This window comes from Rosa chinensis, chromosome 2, assembly GCF_002994745.2.
Source record: "Rosa chinensis cultivar Old Blush chromosome 2, RchiOBHm-V2, whole genome shotgun sequence".
NCBI lineage: Eukaryota > Viridiplantae > Streptophyta > Magnoliopsida > Rosales > Rosaceae > Rosa > Rosa chinensis.
The window spans coordinates 53061388-53082040 of NC_037089.1; the positions used below are offsets into that span (position 1 = coordinate 53061388).

General features: G+C 36.9%; 2 protein-coding genes and 2 long non-coding RNA genes across 14 annotated transcripts; 1 reads left to right on the top strand and 3 right to left on the bottom strand.

The window, feature by feature from the left end:
- Nucleotides 1-9560: 9560 nt before the first annotated feature.
- On the bottom strand, nucleotides 9561-10364 carry LOC112190006. Its single transcript, XM_024329421.2, has 2 exons — nucleotides 10053-10364; nucleotides 9561-9948 (listed from the first exon to the last, which is right to left on the bottom strand). Exons 1-2 carry the CDS (start codon nucleotides 10210-10212, stop codon nucleotides 9743-9745), a joined length of 366 nt encoding a protein of 121 aa, XP_024185189.1. The 5' UTR covers nucleotides 10213-10364; the 3' UTR covers nucleotides 9561-9742.
- A 302-nt stretch (nucleotides 10365-10666) lies between these two features.
- LOC112190009 lies at nucleotides 10667-14221 on the top strand. 10 transcript variants are annotated; one of them, XR_002932196.2, is made up of 8 exons: nucleotides 10667-11075; nucleotides 11199-11396; nucleotides 11553-11629; nucleotides 12130-12192; nucleotides 12410-12506; nucleotides 13017-13719; nucleotides 13815-13892; nucleotides 13975-14221. It is a non-coding gene; the product is annotated as an uncharacterized LOC112190009 (long non-coding RNA). The 10 variants fall into 10 exon arrangements; XR_002932194.2 differs by having other exon boundaries at nucleotides 10669-11075; nucleotides 11199-11629; nucleotides 13017-13096; nucleotides 13515-13719; XR_002932200.2 differs by having other exon boundaries at nucleotides 10669-11075; nucleotides 11199-11629; nucleotides 13017-13096; nucleotides 13520-13719.
- Nucleotides 14222-14498: 277 nt separating this feature from the next.
- On the bottom strand, nucleotides 14499-18149 carry LOC112190007. Of its 2 annotated transcripts, none has more exons than XR_005807199.1 (5): nucleotides 18101-18149; nucleotides 17690-17993; nucleotides 16905-17158; nucleotides 15688-15910; nucleotides 14499-15320 (listed from the first exon to the last, which is right to left on the bottom strand). It is a non-coding gene; the product is annotated as an uncharacterized LOC112190007 (long non-coding RNA). The 2 variants fall into 2 exon arrangements; XR_005807200.1 differs by lacking the exon at nucleotides 18101-18149 and having other exon boundaries at nucleotides 17690-17802; nucleotides 17894-17917.
- A 333-nt stretch (nucleotides 18150-18482) lies between these two features.
- Nucleotides 18483-20468, bottom strand: LOC121051276 (phosphoenolpyruvate carboxylase 4-like). Its single transcript, XM_040513466.1, has 4 exons — nucleotides 20182-20468; nucleotides 19257-19420; nucleotides 18838-18939; nucleotides 18483-18564 (listed from the first exon to the last, which is right to left on the bottom strand). The coding sequence occupies exons 1-4, from the start codon at nucleotides 20185-20187 to the stop codon at nucleotides 18483-18485; spliced, it is 354 nt and encodes a 117-aa protein (XP_040369400.1). The 5' UTR covers nucleotides 20188-20468.
- Nucleotides 20469-20653: the final 185 nt, after the last annotated feature.

The following is a 20653-nucleotide window of genomic DNA, read 5'->3' on the forward strand; positions in this document are numbered from 1 at the left end:
ATTAGAACTATATGGTTATGCTTGACAATAGGAAGAGGGGGTTTCCCTAGCGCCGTCAACAACATGTGTCAACAACGGGAGCCTTCAGTGCGCGCGCGCCTACCCCCCCCCACCCCCCCCCCCCCCCCCCCCCCCCCCCCCCCCGCGGGCGCCAAGTTTTAGACCTAATCACCTTGTCCTCCAATACGGTGACTGTTTGTAGCGATGGCTGATGGTGATGGTTAGGCTGGGTGGCTTTTAGTCACGGCCTAGATGTGGGCGTTTCCTTCATCCTCCTCATTTTTTGGTGAGCTTAATTTGGGTCGAGTGGATCTTGGCCTCATTTTCTGGTCTGCTATTGCTATACTTGCCAACGATATTCCAAGACACCAGTTGGCTTAGTGGCTGTGGTGGCTGCGCTGGGTCGAGACGACACCTGAAGACTGCATTGGTGATGACCATGGAGATAGGTGGCTGTGGTTGGGTACCCTGCATGTGGGTTTTCATATCAACAGGAAGGCCAAATTCTTGGGCTGTTCTCTGGCCCAATTCAGAACCCATTGGCTTGATCTATCTAAGGGTCTGGATTTGGGATCCAAGAGATAATTTGCTTGATTTTTGGCTCAATTTTGTTATTATTTCTTTTGGTGTGCCGCTTTTACTTTCAGATAGATTGCTTATTTCTACATTCTATAAATTAAAGTCTCAATATAATCAAGCTGTGAGTATCACAACTGCGTGCTTTGGCGAGAGTGTTCTTTATGCTGGGACGAGTCTAGTTGTGATTGGTCTACCGATCTCTTGCTTGCCCAGATTGCAGATTCTGATGTTTTGGTTTACAAATCTCAAGGTCGTGACAATGGTTCCATTGTTGGTAACTATCCTTAGAAGGTTGAGGATTATTTACTTTCAATTTTTGCTAGTTTCTCTATAAGTGTTTCAGAGTAGTGTTTTATTGTACAAGAACAACTTGCTGGTATAATACTCCTTCTTATTTGTTCTATCTTAGCTCTAGGGTCAAGCTTTTTTTGGTCTTTGTATGCTACACATTGGGATGTCATCTTGAGCAATTTCTATCACTAACTCAATGAACTTTTCCTTTCAAAAAAAAAAAAATAGAACTATATTTTAATTTTACCTCATACGAGTGGCCTAACGGCCTTGAACTACTTATATATATTTGAAGCAAATTGACATATTTATCGAACTTTAAGTTTTGGCAATAATGCAATTTAGTCATTTCGTCAAAAAATATTTTAATCATAGTTAAGGTATGAAGTTTTTGTCAAACTCTAAATAATAATATAGAAAATTACACACAAGTGTCATTTTGAAACTTAAATTAGTTCTATGGCAACCTAGTTTTTCTTGTATCTTCAAATTATTTCTACTTTGACGATTTTATCCTTTCACCTAACAAAACCAATTGTATATGGTTCATTACATATCTCTCTCTCTCTTCTCTCTCTCTCGTCGGCAATTCAAGAGCCGATGCCATGGTGACTCATGCCAGAGTTGGAGCCCGATCTCTCATGTTATCCTCTAGTGACGGCGACTAGGCCATGGCTACTCCCGTGGTGGTCCGATTAGCTTCCCTACACCGACGTGCCCAAGCTCATCAAGGCCTTCTTCCAAAACCCTAGGGTCATCGTGCTCAGCATCAACATGGCCAAGGTCGCCAAGAGGCTTGAGGCCAAGCATGGCATCAAGATCAAGAACGCGGTGGATCTTAACCAACTAAGTATCTTTCGATTTGCTACCAATATCTTCCGATTTGACCATATCTCCGACCTCCATCGCTTAAAATCTTCTGGTGAAGGTAATTTAGAAATGGATTATCCTATATACTAGGATTAATTTCAGTTTACCCCCCTGAAGTTAGGGGTCGTCATCATGTTAGTCCCTCGAGTTTCAATTTAATCAGTAACACCCTTGTACTCTCCAAATTCATCAGCCGTGTCCAATTTCTACTATTCCATCCAATTTGGACCGTTAAGTCTGACTTTTGAGGGCTAAAATGGTCATTTCAAGACAAAAAATTAAAAAAAAAAAAAAAAAATTTGTTTTTTTTTTTGCATTTTTTTTCTGTTTTTTTTTTCATTTTTTTTTCTTGTTTTTTTTTTCTTTTTCTTAGCTTATTATTATTATTATTATTATTATTTTTTAATTTTGTCTTCAACTTATACATCACAAGTTATAATAGGTTTATAAAAACAAAACAAAAAACTCTAGGTGGTCAAAAAGCCGCTTGTTGGTCTACGATATTTGTGATATATCTCCGATAAAGTAAAGAATTTTAGGATATATCTGTAAAATATAATAGGTTTATAAAGTGAAGAATTTTAGGATATATCCCCAATAAAGTGAAGAAATATCTATAAAATATGATTAAAAAAATAAATACATATATTTCTTCACTTTATTGGGGATATATCCTAAAATTCTTTACTTTATTGTGATATATCTCCGATAAAGCGAAATTTTTTATATTTTAAACCTATTATAGGGTTTAAACCTATTTTATATTTTAAACCTATTATATTTAAACCTATTATATTTTAAACCTATATTTTAAACCTATTATAGGATATATTTTAAACCTATTATATTTTATAGATTTATTTTACAAATATAACCTAAAATTTTTCGCTTTATCGGAGATATATCACAAATATCGTAGACCAGCGAGCGACTTTTTAACCACCTAGAGTATTTTTTTTTTTTTTTTATAAACCTATTATAGGGTTTATTTGTAACCAGCCAGCGAAAAATTTTAGGATATATTTGTAAAATATATCTATAAAATATAATAGGTTTATAAAGTGAAGAATAATAGGATATATCCCCAATAAAGTGAAGAAATATTTGTAAAATATAATTAAAAAAATAAATACAGATATTTCTTCACTTTATTGGGGATATATCCTAAAATTCTTCGCTCGTTGGTCTACGATATTTGTGGAACATCTCCGATAAACCGAAGAATTTTAGGATATATCCCCAATAAAGTGAAGAAATATATGTATTTATTTTTTTAATCATATTTTATAGATATTTCTTCACTTTATTGAGGATATATCCTAAAATTCGTTGCTTTATCGGAGATATATCACAAATATCGTAGACCAACGAGCTGCTTTTTGACCACCTAGAGTTTTTTTTTTGTTTTTATAAACCTATTATAACTTGTGGTGTATAGGTTGAAGACAAAATTATTAAAATAATAATAATAATAATAATAAGCGAAGAAAAAGAAAAAAAATGAAAGAAAAAAACAGAAAAAAAAATGCAAAAAAATAAAAACGAAAAAAAGAAGAAAAAAATTCTTTTTTGTTTTTTGTTTTTTTGTTTTTTTTTTTGTCTTGAAATGACCATTTTAGCCCTCAAAAGTCAAACTTAACGGTCCAAATTGGATGGAATAGTAGAAATTGGACACGGCTGATGAATTTGGAGAGTACAAGGGTGTTACTGATTAAATTGAAACTCGAGGGACTAACATGATGACGACCCCTAACTTCAGGGAGGTAAACTGAAATTAATCCTACTTTTTTCTAGGGTTTTTTACTTCAACAGTGTTTGAACTCTTCGAGGACTTTTGAAATGATACCTGAACTTTCAAAGTTATCAATGTGATACCTGAACTCATTTTTTCGTATCAACGTCGTACCTGCAGTCGATTTCCGTCACAGAACCGTTAACTATGACCGCGTGCCCAGCACGTGAAGCACAAAATAAGGGTAAAAATGACATTTCCCACTTCCTTTAGTTCTTCATGGGGTTTTTTAGTTCAACAGTGTCTGAACTCTTCGAGAACTTTTGAAATGATACCTGAACTTTCAAAATTATCAATGCGATACCTGGACTCATTTTTTCATATCAACGTCGTACCTGCGGTCGATTTCCGTCACAAAACCGTTAACTATGACCATGTGCCCAACACGTGAGGCACTTAATGAGGTTAAAAGACTAATTCACCCTCAAAAGTATTGTTTTTTATTTTTTTATTTTGCTTTCTTTCTTTCTTTTTTTCTTTCTTGTTTTTCTTTTTCGACGTCTTCTTCCCTTTGATTTGTCCCCTCCGATTGGAAGCCATGGCCGCAAATCAGATCTCACCTTCTCTCTCAACCACCCAACCCTTTCCAAGCACTACTTGACTACAACCACATTGAACTCAGCTAGATCCATATGGCTACCTTGCAAAAATTCAAGCTCCTCGCCACTCAATGCCCCGTCATCGCCTAAAGCCCTATGTACAGCCCATCTTTTTTTCTTTCTTGTTTTTCTTTTTCGACGTCTTCTTCCCTTTGATTTGTCCCCTCCGATTGGAAGCCATGGCCGCAAATCAGATCTCACCTTCTCTCTCAACCACCCAACCCTTTCCAAGCACTACTTGACTACAACCACATTGAACTCAGCTAGATCCATATGGCTACCTTGCAAAAATTCAAGCTCCTCGCCACTCAATGCCCCGTCATCGCTTGAAGCCCTATGTACAACCCATCTGCCAGCCCCGTCATCCACCTCCGCCGCTGTAAAACCCTCAGATTGTTGCTCACCTGCCCCGACTGCCACTGATTGCCTCGCCAGAGTACCTCTTCCTATGCTCCCACTAAGTACTGATATTACAGCCGCGAATAACCAAAGGCCGGTTCTTTTTTGGACAAATTGATTAGAAGCTGGAATCAGTGAAATGATCATTGCCCCATTGTTCGATAAATCATATACAGATAAATATAGTTATATACAGACACACAGTTGCGGAAAAATCAGTTTTGGGTTTTCTCCCATCATCACCATCCTTCGCATTTTCGCCGTTGTTGAGAGAGAGAGAAAGAGAATTGCAGAGAGAGAAAGAGAGAGACTCTCAGTCTCCTTCACTTTTGCAGATTTTGATTCAATTACAAAGACATGGACTATTTTTGAAATTCATGAACTTATGCAATAAATTCAGAGAAGCAAAGCCGTTGAGCAAGTTGTGCTTGCAGAACTCCGACGAGATAGAGTCCCCAGCGGTGTCCGTTCATCAGAGAATTGGATTCAAGTTTTTCTTTGGGTTTTGCATTTTGCTAGGAAATGTCATCAACCCATCTAATTGCATTTTGCAGATGAAAAAGGAAATAGAAATGGAGAAGAAGAACTGAAGGTACGACGGGACACGTGAAGAACTAAAGGAAGTGGGAAAGGTCATTTTTATCCTTATTTTGTGTCTCACGTGCTGGGCACGTGGTCATAGTTAACGGTTCTGTGACGGAAATCGACCGCAGGTACGACGTTGATATAAAACAATGAGTTCAGGTATCACATTGATAACTTTGAAAGTTCAGGTATCATTTCAAACGTCCTCAAAGAGTTCAGACACTGTTGAAGTATATACTTTTGAGGGTAAATTAGTCTTTTAACCTCATTAAGTGCCTCACGTGCTAGGCACGTGGTCATAGTTAACTGTTCTGTGACGGAAATCGACCGCAGGTATGACGTTGATATGAAAAAATGAGTTCAGGTATCACATTGATAACTTTGAAAGTTCAGGTATCATTTCAAAAATCCTCGAAGAGTTCAGACACTGTTGAAGTAAAAAACGCTTTTTTCTATTCTGTAATTTGAAATTGGAGCATGAAAGTTGAGTTTTAAAATTGTTTGATTTGCATAGTAAGATTGATCGATCTGATGAAATTTTTGGTTTGAAATTTGTATAGGTTGTTGCAAGGTGTTGACTCGGTGCGGCTATTTCTTTGTTTTCAAAAAACATAGAAAAACTCAAAGTTGTAATTGGTAGCTGCTCCAGAACCACATGTTTTCCCAACGGTCCACTTGCGTCATGCATGATTTTGATCAGGGCGGATAGCATGATTCATATGCCTAAATTCTTATAGAAATTGATTAATGAAAAGTTATATGTAGTTTATTGACTTTCCTACTTGTATTGTGGGTTAATTGGTCACTGAATCATTGTAAAATGCATAGATCTACCTATTTGCTTTATAAAACAGCAAAAGCCTTCAACACAACGAGAAAACCTATGTTAGTATCTTTCAAGCTGATGTTGATGGGTTTTCTGTATTTAGTTTGATTGATTTTAAGTCAATAACTCTCTACAATTGTTATACTGACTTTTCAATATAGAAATAGTCGCTTTCTTTTCCTACGTTAGTATCTTTTTAAGTTAATGTTAGTAGCTTTTCTATTTTCCCAATGGCAGTAACATTTTAGTTTGATTTTGATTGTATATATCCTCTACATTTCCACAACTTTATTAGTCTCTGAGAATAGTTTTCTTAGTCTCTGGAAGTAGCTTTTGTTATGCTCGGTAGTAGTTTTTGCTCTTCTTGGTAATAGTTTTTGGTGTTAATGAGAGTAATTTTTGGTGATGGTGAGAGCAGATTTTGTTGCTGGTGAGAGCAACTTTCTAGTGTTGGTGATAGTAGTGTTTGTAGCTAGTAAGAGTAGTTTTTAGTGTAGGTGATAGTAGCTTTTGTTGATGGAGATAATAGCTTTTGGTTTTTAGGAGCGTAGCTTTTGTTGTTAACAATGGCTTTTGTTGCTGGTGAGAGGAGCTTTTTATGACCTCGCCGGAGGTTGTCGGAAATCTCATCAAAGTAGTTTTTGTTGCTAGCGACAGTAACTTTTGTTACTGGTGATAGTAGTTTTTGTGACATCGCCGGAGGTTGCCGGAAATCTCACCAGAGTAGCTTTTGTGGTTCGGAGTTCGCCGAAAGTTGGCCAGAGACCCGCCGGAGTTAGCCGGAGGTCGACCGGAGACCAGTCAGAGTTGGCTGGAGACCTCGCTGGAGAAGAGAGAGATAATGATTGTTGACTTTTTACTCTAGTGGCATTTATGTAAATATGTTGATTTTTATATTTAAAATTTAACACCATTTTTAATCTAGTGGTCTTATTAGGGAAAAAAAATAGTTTGTGGCCTTATGGCAAAAAAAAATTCAAATATGCACTTATATGTAACTAACCCATAATAATAATATGATCGCCTTGATTTATCTCTGATGATGCATGTATCCGAGACCATCTCATGATCTCCAATGCTTTGGCCCGAAATTTTTAAGAATAAATCATTGTAAGGGCTCTTATTATATTCTCCTATAAGATTCAAGTGACAAAATAAATCCACGAAAGGACGAGATCGGGAGAACCAACCATTGAAAGACATAACAACCTCTGTTGAAATAATAATACCATATGAAAATAAATAGACGACCTTCACTTAACTACTGGGGTGCCGATGAGGGGTGACATTAATAACATTATTTTGTTTTTTATATTTTTATCCATGATGTTAAAATGCAATCCATGATATTTTAATATTTGAGGGTTATAAAGGTGAAAAAAATTAGTTTTGGCTAACAACACCTCTTCTCTTAATAATAGTATAGATCAATAAATAAATGTATAATTTGAGAATAAATCGAAGGACAATAAAAGATTTAAAAAGGCACAAACGAGAGCATGATAGAGATGGAGCGGCAAGACAAACGAAACAAAGGAGAATTAAATTGGATGTAAATTGGTAAGAGGATAGTTTTTGGGAAGGAAAGGCAAGGATCAGGGAAAACAAAGGAAAAGAAAAGATAAAAGAGGCAAAACACTTCAAAGGTGAACTATGTCTTGGCGAAAAGCACTGGTGAACGCTAAGAAAGAAAAGAGATGGAGAGTATTGCGTCACCGACACTGAACAAAGAAGAGAAGAGATGTAGAGAATAGTGTCACACTGACTCTGACCATTACAAAAGAGAATAGAACAAGTAAGTTAGATAAACTAAACGTCAGATTGACATGTCCGTATATTTCAAAACTTGCTCTTGCATAGTGACTCTTGTTTTTTTTTTTTTTTAAATGAAAGAACTTTTTTATAAAATTGGTGTGTAACGATCAGACTGAAACACCACATGTTGTGATGATTAACTCGACACTGTTTTGAGTTTAGTTTAGTCATAATACTGCTTTCACTTTTCTTCTCTCTCTTTACAGAACTCATTAACAAATAGACTTGGCCAAATTGGTTTGGGAAAGGCAAAATCAAAGAAAACTGCCTCTCACCAAAAAGTTGATAATTTTTTTTTTTGTCTGAACAACAAGTTTATAAGTTAATGGCATAACCGAAAACCTGATATTTGGCCATTTGAATTCAACGTTATTTATCCTGTGGTCCTCAATGCCCATCTATCAACTCATCAAAGCAAAAGAAAATTGCCAAACATCAACTTGGTCCATATTATACAATACACACCTGTTATGCACCCACCCTCTATCTACCTGCCACATGTCGTAATTAAGTTCAAGGTTCCCGGCCACTCCTTTTATTCTATTTTTATTTTTTTTTTAAATAAATAAATAATTAAAATTACAACATAAAGTCCCTCACATAATTAGAGCCGAACTTATCAAAATAAAAAGCAGATGAAACTTCTAAATGTAAAGAATGGATCAACATTTTCAGCGACTTTTGGCCATGCCTAAGAGAAACAAAGACATCTAAAATAATATTAGCTTCTCTCAATACATAATGACTTTGTACTGAATGAAAGCAATGCGCCAAGTGATTAGCCACTTCTGAGCCACTACTTTTAATTGTTATAGGAAAAAAGGAGGAAACTTCTAATCCCAAAATAAATGATGACCACAAGTCCATACAGTTGGTTTGGTCAACTCAAGTTGGCAGCTTAGGCTAGTTGTAAAATCATATCTTCCAACAAACTCTTATTCAATGATTAAGCTCCCCTGCTTTGCTAGTTGCCCTCTTTTCATACTTGAACTCAAACAAGTACATGGACCATTTTTGTATTCACACTTTTCTAACACACTTGAAACTAGAACTTCACACTCATGGACTTATTAACCAATGGCCAATGTAGTTGTAAATTTGTACATGAAACAAAATGCTAACAACTCTTGTGTCAAAGTCTTACAGAAATGGGGGCATTGAACCATAAACTCAACAGTGACACGTAGTTTCTATGATGGATGCCTTGTTTTCTAAATTGAGCAGTGAAGGTGAGATTCATGGATAAAAATTGAAAGAATATAGAAAGAAAATTTAAAAGAAACTAGTGAAAGTGTCGGTGAACAACACTATTTTTCAGTGGACGATTGGAGCGTTATCTTCCATTAAATAGTTTCAACGTCAGTCAAATAAATGAAAGCGGTTGATATCCATTTTAAAACGTCAGTAGAAAAACTAAAACGGCACATGTTGTTAAATATTTGTAAATTACTTTGACGAAAATACATATATACTTGTATAATTTTGGGGGTCTTTGAATCATTCTCTGTAACCGCTAATTTTTGTGTAATTTGATTATTTTATCCTTAATTTATTTTTTTTACTCATGAAAAAATATGTAACCGCTAATTTTCGCGTAGTTTGGTCCTTATTGTATCCTGATGTATGTTGTTTATTTTGAACAACAATCTAACTCCCGATCTTTGTTGTCCAAACCAAATTCTTTTTCTTAACGCCCACCACTTGAGATAACCGTGACCGCTTCCCTTCAGTGTTTCTTTTTCCAATTGATTAATGGATAATTCTACATTTATGGGAAAAAAAAAAAAAAAGGAACCAGCAGGAGTGCAGGACAAAGTTCAATGTAAATGACTAAATGTATTCACAGACCACATTTGGAAAAAGAAGAAAAGTAAGAGGAGAATCTACAACCACAGAAAGACCAAAAATTTTCAGTCTTGCTGTACCAGCGACGAAACCGACCAAGAAAAGCAAGAAAAATCAAAGACTTTCTGTGGTAATCAGTATTCAATATGAACACGCCATCCTCTGCACCCGGTCTCTACGAATTCCATTGTACAAGGCAACTCGATTCTGAGGAATTTGGTTTCTGCAACTTTGTTCGACTCTTTTAGACGACGTCGACGACTCCATAACTCTCTCTACCATCTTTTCCTCCTCAACATTCTCAGCAAAACGCACTTTCTTTTTCTTTCCATCCCTCTTCTTATCACCTGAAACAAACCAAACCAACAAGTTAAAGAACCGTAAAGATGAAATCTTTGCCAGAGTCTTCAAGAACAAGAAAAAGAAACGGAGCAAACCCAAGTTTACGTACCTGAAGACAAGCAAGACCGCAGAGTAGGACTTTGCTTTGTCGCGTTTTGGGGTTCTGGCGGGAGGGTTTGTTTTCTGGAGAAAGCAAGAAAGACGAAGGTGCTAGAGATAGCCATGGCGGTTGCTAAGACCAGACCTTGAGAGCTTAGCACAGGAGACATGGCGGTGACAAAATTCTAAGGACGGTTGAACAAGGAAGAGCCTAGAGGCTCACAGAGAGAGAGAGAGAGAGAGAGAGGAGAGAGAGGAGTCAGAGGCTTCTAATGTCTCTGCAACACAGAGGGTCGTGTACAGGAGGAGGTTGGTTTATATAGGGACTCTGTTTCCTAGCACATGACGAACTGGTGGGAATTTATTAAGGAGAAAACTAATGGAAAAAAATATTTAGTGTGGGATTTGGGGCTGATTAATAAAAACGAACTCGGGTTTAAATTTAATGATAGTTATACACAATACCAAAATATGAGTCATCTATTATCTGGAAGAGTCTGCAATGAACCAAAGGTTTTGTAGACCAAAGGGGCCCCACTGACGTGGCCAATTATGATCCACACAGAGTGCTGATTTTTTGTTGACTGGTAAGTCTCTGTTAATTGTAAGTTTTGTGCCGTGATGGTAAAATGAGGAGGGGTTTCTAGTATTTTCGCTACGGAAATATCTCCGAACCCAGCTTAGCTTCCTATTGAAGTCATTTGCCTTGCTAATCTGTCATTCGAGTTATCTCTTCCCCTTAACGGAAGCTGATTAAAAGCAGAGAGAGAGAGAGAGCAAACCAATCCCGGCGCCAATCAGCCTAATTACCTCCGACTCCGACTCCGACTCTGGGTCTCTCTCCTTCTTGCTAGCCGGATGGATTTTGATTATTGTTATTCAGTTTGATTTTGGTTGGAGTGGAGAAGAGAAGATATATGGTTTGGCAGCTGTGTTGGTAAGTCGATGACGGCAATTTGTAGGCAGCAATGGACACTTGGACCCCGAAAACCTCACCTCACCTCACCACCAGAGAGCAATTTCGTCTATACGGGTTCGTTCCCATATATATTCTCTAAATTCCTTTCCTTTTTGGATTTATGATTGTATTCAATTTATCTGGAATTTGTAGCAGTAAATCAATATGTTGTCATCTTTATACTATCTCATTTGCTAGGATGGTCCGGAATCTCCAAAATCTCCAATAGCAAAGTCTCCATCCCAGAACTCTCTTCGTTGCCAAAAGGAGGAAAATGTTTGCTGAGTCCCAGGTTGGAAGGTCCAGTTTCCAGAAGCTTTTGGAGCCAAAGCCCCCACTCAGAGATCTGCAATCACTCCTTATAGAATTGTTCTTGGTAATATAAAAAGTGACAAGGTATGTTTCCTTTCCTTTTCTCACCTCACCGTTTCGGGCCTAATTCTCATCTACCTCCAATCTGCAACTCCAATTCCTTAAATCCACTGTCTCCGTCGAACATCTCCACCTTCTAAATCTTGATCATCGATCGAGGCTGTTTTGTTGCAATTGTAGCCGAAGCCGGCGAATCAGAAGAAGCCCTTGATCTCAGACCAATTTAGACCCGATCCTTCAATGTCCAGTACTACGCGGTATGTATTTTTCATCTCAGGCTTTTGCTTAATGAAAATCTACATTTTGTTATAAATTGTCAGAGCTGAGTTCTGATGATAGTTGACAATGCGTTTCCTTTGCATATTACTGTTGCATCAATATGAATTTCGATTGATTTGGAAGTTGGCATCGTTTTGGTTAGCTTTTGCCTGTTGCTTTTTATGGGTTGTTTTCTTCAACAAGTATTAGTTTTGGTGAATTATGTTGGGTATTTATGGGATTCTGGGTTTGGTTATGTTTGATTATTATGCTCTTCTTGAAATCTCATGTTTGGTTGCTGGGAAATTGAAGCAGGACAAGAAGAGAGAAGAAAATGCAGTGAACCCTTTTTGATTGTTAGTTTGAGTTTATTATGCAAGTCTATTGGCTTTACTGTTATTTCTTATATATGTTGCTTGAAGATTATTAGTTTGATTATTGAGTTGGTAGTGCTATAGGACTTTTAGACTGCCGTGCTGATGAGTTTAGGAATTGACAGGAGAGGAATACCAGTTTGAAGAATTTGTGCAGGTGGATTCCGAACTTCGCTCCCCAGAAGCAGGTTTTCTCTTGCCTTACTTTTTGTTATTCAATTGGAAATATAGATTTTTTGTATAATTTGGTACAAGTTTGGTTATAGAAAGAGATGAATGGTTGTAATGATTTCTTCAACATTTTGCATTTGATTTTTAGTATTTCAATGCTATCACTTATATCAAGCGATCAATGAATTCTCATATCACTGTTTTCTTGTATGTCTATATTTGAGATATTTATAGGAGGTCCAAAACATCACAGCGCACTCCCACTGGTACTGCATTGCTCAGACTTTGTTTGGTTTGCAATAGCGATCCTAAGCTTGATGTCAACTATTCTGTAAGTAAGCTTTAAATTTGTCAATGACAAATGATTACTGAGAAAAGTATTGTTAATAAAGAAAGACAAATATATATAATCACACTTGTCCACCTACACTTGCGCACATAATCAAGCAGAATGTGTAAGTAGATCACATTATGTACTGGAAGAATTAACATGACCTAAAAATCTGGACTTTAAGTGGGTTATTTTATTCTATTTGATGTGCTACTGCTGGTCTTTGCATATTCTTCTTTCTCTTATTTGCTTATACACAATGGCCCTCGATTCCTGCACGCACGACAAACTTCCTCTTCTTGTGCTCGATTCGATACCGGTAAAAGTTCAAGGATTTTAGGTTTTCAATCTGATTATGAGTTTTTGTTGAACTCGAATTGAATTTGCTTCTTTTTTTTTTTTTTGGCTGTTTTGTATAATTGGTCTTGTTCAATCTAGGTGGGTGGTTTTAAATTTATAGTTCTTTTTACTAATTTATATTTGATTTCTTTTTCCTTTTTGTGATCTAAGGCCGTGGAAAACTGAAGTTATCTCGAAGAAAGTAGTCATTGCACTTGGCAAGAGTGTAGCTGGAAGTATCAAAGAGTAAGGTTTGAGCTTCTTTTTCTTCTAATAATCTGAAATGGTTTATTTCAGTTGTGACTATGGATTTTGAGGGTCTGATTATGATAGAAGCTATTTGAAGAGTATAGGATTATAGAGGGATTTTATAGTAGGTTGGGAGAAGCCCAATGTGTTTATGAATGTCCCTATTTGACATCCAACTATATTGTTCTTCTGTTGTCAAAGCTCGCTGTTCTTTTTTTTCTTTTTCATGTTGCATACATAAATATGCTCGAAGGTGATCTACTGATCTAGAATGTGATCTTTGGGTTGTCAAAGAATGCATCTAGGTCCTAGGTTTGGCCCAGTCTAATAATTAAGAGCCGAGGACTTTAGGTGGGGGTGCACACAAACATGATAGTTTATAGGCTGTATGCTTATTCTTTTGTACATTTGGAAATGAAGTTCAGAGTATGGCATAGGAATGGAGGTGTCAACAAGTGGTGACATCTATAGCTATGAAATCCTGCTATTTGAGATGCTGATAGGCAAGAGATTGATATATGACATGTTTAAAGACGACCTGAACTTGCATAAATTTGTCAAATAAGGCTTTGGCCTCCTTATCCTATTGGATGGTGATCAGAGCTGAGTCTTCTAGCCATCCCAGGTAATCACTTCATCTTGATTTTCTATCTCCAATAAAATACTATTCGTTCACCCAATTTTTAGGAGTTGTGTGTTTAATTTGTTGTCTTTTCTCAGCCAGCTTTTGAGCAACAGCACTTGGAGCCTATTATTGAAGAGGAGCTTTTGAACGAGCACATGGACAATATTGAAGAGGTTTGACATGTAAAACAAGAAACTTTCAACTATGTCATTTTTTTCGTTTACTGATAATCTGATATTAGTGTGCTTTGTTTAGTGTACGACTGGCTTTGATTATCCAACAAGATGCTACCAGTCTACTTTGTTCTTGGGATTTTATGATCTGTACCTAAAATTATGCCTGACCGGGACGGCTAGAAGACTGGGCTCTGATCAAGATGCTACCAGTAGACTTTGTTTGTGGGATTTTGTGATTTTTACTAATTTTGAATGCTATGGAAACTTCTCTAAGTATATCATGTCTTTATTCATTTGAAATTCAGCTTCACCCAACCATTCAATTACACTGCTCAATCTCATCACCTCCTTGAGCTCCATATTATTTCCCCATGAAAAACTGCATGGCATTGTGGCTGCCAATTACACCACGCATGCACACAAAAGCTCTAGATCACTGTCTTGCCCCACATGAGCTCCTTGAAATGAACAAATACAGACAGTCACAAACAAGCCTTACACATGACGTATCGCAAAACAATGAATAACTATGCCACTATGACTGTGTTTGGTATGGCTGTGCAGATACAATGAGATAATTGTGTTACAGAAATGTGTAAAGGATGAATATGCTCAACTCAATTTTAAGATGAAAGCATAAAAATGAAACAGAACAGATGGCATAGCAGTTACTGTTAATCATCCAAACCTAAACACCCAAAACTATCCAACAGAACAAATGGCCAGTAGCACTTGTTAAAAATATGTAATGACCTAAGTAATTACAAACTCGTACAAGGGTGGAGCATAATTAGACTCTGCTAATCCCATTCCAGATATACTAGTTCTGCTTCTACCAAATGAAAACTTTAAGCAGAAATCTCTTCGGTAGGGCATGGTGAATTGAATTCATCTGATACAACAGCAAACAATTATGCTCCACAGATGATACTAGCAGTCAAAAATGTGAATTCCCATCAACATTCTGGGTCAGTAGGGCATCAACCAAAGATCTGAATACTAATGATTCTAACAGAAGATTTCAAATAAAACAGTCTCGTGTTTTCATGTCATGCTAGGAATGTCTTCAGTACTTGCTAGCTTTAAAATTTTCCCCGTCTAGCAGTTGAGTTGGAGGCTCTTCCTCTAATTGGACTTCATCAACGTCTTTGGGGTTCAAGAAGCTTGGTACATGGCTTTCAAGTCTTCAGTGTGTCCCTTCTCACAAACTCCCCTTAAACCTGGTTCAACTCCACCCAAGCTGGAAGAACAAATCTGGTTGGAGTCCATGCAAACACCCATGGAATTGCCCAAAGATGTCCAATTCCAGTAGAGCTCTTCCTATCAGAAAAGAAGATCCTGGTTCGAGTCCATGCAAACACCCATGGAGCACACCTTCATAGTTTAAGATTTTGGCCAATAGTGGTAAACCAAGACTTTCTCTTCCTATCACAAAAGAAGATCATGAGTTGGAAATTTTGCAATTGCAAAACCTCCCAATTAAGTTGAACGCATGCTATGAAGTGAGTTTGAGAGTATAAAACAAATTGTTGACCTTAATCCTAACAGCTTAAATTTTTGGGAATAGTAAACAACTCCATCATCATGCTAGATCAACTTGTGCTTATTTAAAGTTCATTCCCTGTAGGTAAATACCATAATTTCATTTAATTGTTGTAATGAAGAGACACATTAGATATATAGCAAAGAATTCTTGTCAGAAATTTTTTTTTTTCTCAAAAAATTCGAGTAGAAGTAACTTATTCTGAACTTTGGAGCATAGTAATCCTAAGTCCTAACACTACTACTTTACCTCCATGCTAGATGGGACTAGCGGTCCTTTTTCCTTTGAGCTCTCTTGTTAGAAATTCCAGTTTCTTTTCTTCATCTCACTCACTGTATGTGCTCATATCCAAATATTTGGTAATTGCATCAAGTGTTTCAGCATGTCTACCAGATTCCTGCCCCAATGCAATCTTCAGTTAAAATGACCAACATTTCAATTCTGGGATAGTGAGAATGACCACCATTGCATTCTGCATGAAGAGGCAAGTTTAAAAGAACTGAGAAACCATGAGTACCATTGGTCATAGAATACATTAGGTGCTGGTAAATAAACACTTCAGGAAGGCTAACAATCAAAGAGAAAAAAAGTAACTGCTAATAGAGATTCTAGGTGGAAAGACAGCTCTAGCTCACTATTGTACAGCTCAATTAAGATCTTATTTATGAAAATTGATTCCCTCCATATTTGAAAAGGAAATAACTACAAGGGCTCATGTGATAGTGATACACACTGCCTTTTTTGGAACTGATGTCAGTTGTCTTTGTAACATAGTTGAGCAAGTTCTCATTTATGCAATAAGGGACGGCAGCATATGAACATAATATAAAGTACCACAACTTCTGAGATCCTCAATTTTTCTATAATTTTTTTCTTCAAAAAGTAGTTTTAAGAGGATAATCGGATGTTCACCAGTGCAAGAGGGTTGATCAGCTCTAGCTGGAAGTTGTGTTGGAAGTGCTGCAGGTTGTTACTTTACCTGATTCCTATTATAACACTGATGATCCCAACTCTGGTGATCCTCAGATGCAGATTTTGAAGAGAGAATTTCAATTACGTTAACATTATAAATTGATTCACAAGTATATTCATCATCTATTAAAAATAAATTGAAACCGTAAGAAATCAGGAGGGGATGACCAGTGGGTACTTATGCATAGAAGTGTTGGGGTAAGAGAAGTCAAATTCCCATAGGTCCATAAAACACAAAGAATTTTGTAAACTATGACTCCAATTTTTTCACTCAATTACTTTCACAAGTTAGAATCTGCTCTATCCTGCCTGGCAGAACATAAAGTAAGAGTGTTCATCTGTCTTTCAACGTTTTTTATTCTGCATACACATAAGTGATCTAGAGATTTAAATTGTTATATTAATAAGATCCGAGTCTCAGAACAACATAATCCCAGCCCTCAAAAAAAAGATCAAGCAATAAAAAATAAAAAAATCAGAAACATAGGAGTAACCTGTAAAGGAAATTGTCAAAGAAAAACAATGGAAGCTATGCTTTGGTAGTCTCCACATGATACCACGCAGCCACTATTAATGACCACTGAAAATAACTGCAATATGTCATACTGTGCTCTAGAATCTCTTGTGCCAGTTTTGACAAGCTATTACTGCACCAATTCATGGATAGTTCAAATTTCAGGCTATCCACTTCTCTAATATAGAGATCAATAGTCATCCACCTAGATAAAAGCGAGACATCTTTTGTGACCTGAAGCAATAGAAAGAGGCAAGTTGATATAATTGTGTAGAAGAGCTAGACAGTCCGACAGCATTATAAATTCTACATAAACAATAATCTTAAGTTTGCAATCTAATCATGAAATCTGGCAGCATACTGGAATCCTTAAAACTAAAACCTCCTCTCTCATACCCCAAAGAAAAGAACAGGGAAGGGATAGCACAAATGAAGGTTAAACTGATGGTCTACAACTTTACACAACTAGGTCATGCTTATCCATCAATGTCTCCGTACAGTTAAGTAATTGATTCTAAGTACCAGGGCTTGCTTTATTCCCCTCAAAACATGATTTACTGCCCCATGAATTACCAACACGGCAACACCATTACCAATACAGTAAACTAAGTTGTGTATAACACAGATCTAATATATGCCTAAGTTATGATCAGTTCATGCTTCAGGTCTTTTGTTGGCATGAAAGGACTCTCCTAGATTTAAGAGAGTGAATAATACCATTAGGAGAAGATTTACGAATAAAATATCAATAAGACCCACGAGTACCTTTGCTCAGTTTGCTGTGACATTGGGATTTCCATCTCGACCACCCCCCATCCAAGAGCCAAACCTGATTGGTGTGCATTTCAATGGAAGTGGTTTTCCAGTTTCCCAGTGTGCTGATAAATAAATTAAGAAAACATTATGACAAGAAGTACAGAAAGACAGAAGGTAGTAGCTACATATAAAGAACTGGAAACAGATCAATACTAGAAACGAATTTGAAGACAAATCTTCTTTAAAGCATTGTTGACATGACATAAATAATGAGGTACAGCTTTCCAAAGGGACTGCTCCACAATGTTCAAACCTGTGGTAAACAATATATACAATTTTATTTTGTCTGCAAGTGATACACACGATTTCAAAGAGCCAAAGCATGTGAATATGAATGAATCTAATGTTGAAGTGGTTTACCTGCCCCAGCTTCATCAACTGGTGTGGGTTTATGGTGCCTAAGCTCATCTGTTTGCCATACAGAAGTTATCTCTCGCACCTATAAAAGCAAGAGTAAAATATAAAACACAAGGAAAATTAGAGAATATCCACGATATCAATGTCATTAAGATGCAATCCCCCTTGCCCCAGCAAAGTGGTTTTAGAAGAAGAGAATAAGGTTGGAAAAACAATACCAGATCTTCAATCACCATATCTCTGTCTTCACTAGTAAGATCAGGTCGGTCTCTTAAATTTAAAAGATGCTGCAAGTAACTTGATATTATTAGTCTAAACAAATTTTCAACATGTCTTTTAATCATAATGTTCAACATCCTAAAAATTGAGCAAAGTCACTAGCCACTCACAGAAAGTCTGATATGTTTGTATTGTAAGGTTCCGCGATTAATTTGTGTAGGATGTGCAGTAAGAACAATCTCGACCTCCTGCAGCAAGAACTTAAGGTTGAGAACAAGATATCTAAATGACTGAACAACAGTAGAAACACACACACACACACACATCTTATGTTCAACAGTGTACTGATAGAACGAGGCAACATCAATGAAGCAACAACTTGAGCTCATTAAAACAAGATCATTTAATTGGTTGGGTTTTATCTTTTACAGAAACCTTAACAACATGAGTGATATATTTTCCCCACTATTTTCTGTCTAGGCATACAAATCAAGACAAAGGATAGGAGGAAAAGAACCAACCTGCTTGCAAACAGTATCGTAAAGCTGGTTTGGGGAAACACCACGCTGCAGAAGCTGATTAAAAATATCATCACAAGATTTACATTTTTTGGTCTACAAACCCTGCACAAATCAACAACTTTCTCTAAATTCACCAAAATGCTTTAAAATTCACAGCTGAAAGAATTCCAACCAATTTTTGTTTTTTCATGTTATCTTTTCGGAAGCTAGAATGTCATAATTTTAACCGTACAACTAAAGTTAGCAGTCAATCCTTGATAGACACTACTATTTCCTGAAGCTCTGGTGCTTCATATTTCATTTCCAAACAAGTATAAACACACAGGCACATATCTGAAATTTAACCCCTTTTTTTTTTCAAAAAAAAAAATTTAATATAAAAAATAAAATAAAACAGAGAGATCAAGTCGTTGAGTGACCTGTGATGAACTTCAGCAATGCCCATCAAATTGAGGTAATGGCTGAAAACAGGAGCGAGAGTGAGTGCCTCCTCTAAGCTCATCTTCGAAATTTCCGACGCTAGCTTCTTCTCCAGCAGCTCCGCCGTGTCCTCCATCCCTGCCAGCCTCATACTACAAGCACTCTGAACACAAAAATGCCCCGTTTCAATTTTCCTCATCGGCAACCAAACAAGGTATCGGAAAATAAGACGAAATCAAAAGCAAACGAGAAGGTGCAAAAGTGTGAAAGAAGAAGAAGAAGAAGAGGGAATAGGAACCTATTCTCTTATGCAGAACACTCATTATTGTAAAGCTAAGATGACAACACGAACACCATCTGAACCAACACAATGTGTTGACTGACTGGTAAAATGTGCTCAGAATTTGACTGACAGGGAACTTGATTGAAATGCAGGCTCCTAGAACAGTGTTACATTTGGCTTCTCATTGTAGTCTAATCGGCTTATGCTCCTGAAAAATCTGTGTTCAATGATCAGTTCCTGAAAACTCGATTTGTAGGTGTGTTGGATTTCCTGAAAAGCCTCTTTGTTATTGCTAGATTATAGCATTCAGGGGAAAGTCTAATGGTATAGTGCAAACAAAACAATGGCTGAAATTGGACGTGCTGAAAGGCAAACTATGTAGCATGGGGGATGGATAATAATAATAATATTAAGCCTTGCTTTATGCATCTGAATAAAGGTTAACTAGTCTATATATGCAACTAGAATAAATCCCCGGCATGGAATTCGATAGGGAAACCAGAAAAACCAAATATAATCAATCACCCACAAGCTATGCCGTTTTCTGCAGAATGGAATTCGAAAAGCGAAATATAGAGATGAACGTAAGTCATTGCAATACTTAAAACGAAAAACAATCGGGTAAAGCTGAGAAAAGAAACCTGCATCCATTTGCCGGCGTGAGGAAGATGATTTGATTAGGGATTTCACCACACTCGACGCCATTCCTGATTCCACCCGAGACCAAAATTGATATCGTTTGCAGATTTCAGTTTTTTTCAAAGGGAATTTTGATGTTTTGAGGACGACGAAGACTACTATTTAGTCTTGGAACCTTATCTCCTCCTCGATGCAGCTGCCAATCTCCCCCTCCCCTAAAACCCCCTCTGGTAACTTGATAGTTTACGGTTTCATCTTCCCTGTCCTATGCGAGTTGACGCGGTCAAATGTAACGGAAAAGCTGACGGCATCTGTTGGTCTACAAATGTGTTGGTTCATTGCAGCCTACTCCCTATTATCTGCCTAAACAAAGTATAAAGCAAGTGATTTTGGTTTATAATTGGTTTAAAGTGAGGCAAGTGATTTTGGTTTATAATTTTATAATTGGTTAGTGAGAGTTGATGGAGTTAACTT